This window comes from Merops nubicus, unplaced genomic scaffold (assembly GCF_000691845.1).
Source record: "Merops nubicus isolate BGI_N331 unplaced genomic scaffold, ASM69184v1 scaffold25873, whole genome shotgun sequence".
Classification (NCBI taxonomy): domain Eukaryota; kingdom Metazoa; phylum Chordata; class Aves; order Coraciiformes; family Meropidae; genus Merops; species Merops nubicus.
Window position 1 is genome coordinate 6101 of NW_008600144.1, and position 2404 is coordinate 8504.

Sequence of the window (2404 nt, forward strand, 5' to 3'; positions counted from 1 at the left end):
CACGGCTTATAAAAAAAAAAAAAAAAAAAAAAAAAAAAAAAAAGGCAAGGGGAAAGCCTTAAAGGGAACTGCTTATTCCTGAGTTCCTTCTTTGCTTCTCAGTTGCTCACAGCTTTTCTTTTCCCATCTGTTCCTTGCAGCTTTTGTTTCTCTTTGCTCTCCTTACCCAGTGGCACTTGGGGGTCCCTTTTTGATCTGCCCTGTTTTTCTGTCACCTTTGGGCTGGGGGAGCTTTGCTCTAGCTCTGCCTCAGGAAGTGCCTCACCCCACTCAGGCTATGGATCTGGGGCACGCTGCTCAGCTTTCAGCGCTATAGAGTTATCCTCCTGGAATTTGCTTTGAAAGTAGTTTTCTTGGGGAGGTCTTTTGTTTATTTGTTTGTTGCCTTTTTTTTTTTTTTTTTTTTATTTAGAAATAAACCAGCAAGCCTCTGTGATTTTTCTGCTCCTTGTTTAGTAGTATCCTAACAGCAGCGTTAGCCAGGCAGGAGCAGGGTGGCTCAGGAATTTGTCCTGCCCCGCAGAGAGCTGCCAACAAGATGACGTGTTATAAACATAGCCAGCCAAGACAGCCTGCGGCGCAGGGTTGTTGTAGAGGTGGAGAAGAACCTTTCCCAGGTCAAAGCTAGGTGTGGTCCTGGCCTCTGGCAGCAGGAAAATGGGCCTATCCCTCTGGGTCTGAGCTGTGCTGTGACCATCCAGGCTCCAGCAGCAGCTCTTTCTCTGGTTATGCAGTGGTTTGGTGAACAGCACTTACCACCTCTGAGACCTTGTAAGCCTTGATCCCATCCTCCTTTGGCCTCCTCCTCCCCAAAGGGAGGAGTCACAGCTCCATTAATTCCCCCGTACCGAGGCTCCATCATTTAAGTTGCCCCCTCTGTATCTTTTCAAACTCTGCTGTGTACTTCTGAGAAGGTGCAGACTACACCACCACAGAGTACTCAAAGGTGTACCTAAGTTTGGTACACCAGTTCCCAGCACCCTTCCTGGTGACGCCCAGCATTTTATTTCCTTGCTTTCACCACTGCTACACATTGCACTGAAGATTTCAGTGAGCTGTGAACCACATCTCCAAGCTCTTTCTTCTGTTGTGACTATCAGTTCCAAGTTCAGCACTATGTAGGCATGCTTCAGATGGTTTATTCTGTAGATAAATACGGTAAAACATGCACCTCAAAGCTTGCTGCCAGCTTTATGCCCACTCATCAGGTTTAGGCTCCAGCATTCTTGGTATTGGTGTGCTTCCTCTGCTGTGCTGTGCTGATGCACATCCCTGGGCACAGGCTGGCATCTTGGTGGCCCTGTTCTGCTCAGGATTAAACCGGCAGAAACCTCACCTGTTTTTCAGCCAATGATTTTGGGCTGTTCCTATCGGATGAAGACCCAAAGAAAGGGATCTGGCTGGAGGCTGGGAAGGCTCTGGACTATTACATGCTTCGCAATGGGGTAAGCATCTATCCCACATCTTTTCAGCTGTTACCTGCCTGGGCTTTGTGGTTGAATGTCCCCACAGTGTGGAGGTGACGCAGGTGCCTGCCCTGCTGCCATGCATTGTGCCTTGCAGCACCCCACATCCACTCCCCTAACTGCCCTGGGGAGACAAGAGCTGTTGGTGTGATGGTGGGGTGTGGGTGCCCTGCACCAGTGCCCCTGCTGAGAGCTGTGCTCTGCTGTGTCTACAGGACACCATGGAGTACAAGAAGAAGCAGCGGCCCCTGAAGATCCGTATGTTGGATGGGACAGTGAAAACAGTGATGGTGGATGACTCCAAAACCGTCACAGACATGCTTATGACAATCTGTGCCCGAATCGGTGAGGAGGGGGCAGCAACAGTGGGGAACAAGGGAGGTGGGAAGGGACGACAGCATCTGGTGGATCAGGGGAACAGCAAGCTCTGTGGTGGGTGGCCTGGCAGTGCGGATGGCCAAGGGGTCCCTGATGCTGGGGAGGGAACACTGCACCCCTTTGTTGCTTCAGCTCTGTATTTGGCAGTGGAGTTATACTGAGCTTGGTCCTCTGCCCTTCTGCAGGCATCACCAACTATGATGAGTACTCACTTGTTCGGGAGATTATGGAAGAGAAGAAGGAGGAGGTTACCGGCACCCTCAAGAAGGACAAGACACTGCTGCGAGATGAGAAGAAGATGGAGAAGCTCAAGCAGAAGCTGCACACAGATGATGAGTGTAGGTGCCTGTGTGTGCTGGGGACAGGGTCAACCTTTGCTGAGGGAGGCGGGAAGGGGAGCAGGGCCCCCGGCGAGGGAAGGAGCCAGTACAGGGGAATGCAGAGGACTGTGAGGACGGGGAACATGTGCCCACACAGCCTGGAGGCTCTCCTGCCCAGAGGCCCAGGGCAGAGGAGCGAGAGCTAGGATTCCCCAGACGGATGTCCGTTGCTCGCTCTGC

The 2404-nt window shown here is 51.8% G+C and overlaps 1 protein-coding gene across 1 annotated transcript in view; it reads left to right on the forward strand.

Moving 5' to 3' along the window:
- LOC103770368 (talin-1-like) overlaps positions 1 to 2186 on the forward strand; it is a gene marked incomplete at its 3' end in the record, with an annotated part of 3270 nt that extends 1084 nt beyond the window's left edge. Inside the window, exons 2-4 of the mRNA XM_008937625.1 lie at positions 1348 to 1445; positions 1682 to 1811; positions 2030 to 2186. Of these exons, the coding sequence (XP_008935873.1) occupies positions 1348 to 1445; positions 1682 to 1811; positions 2030 to 2186 (385 nt within the window). The remainder of the gene's footprint in view (positions 1 to 1347; positions 1446 to 1681; positions 1812 to 2029) is intronic.
- Positions 2187 to 2404: the final 218 nt, after the last annotated feature.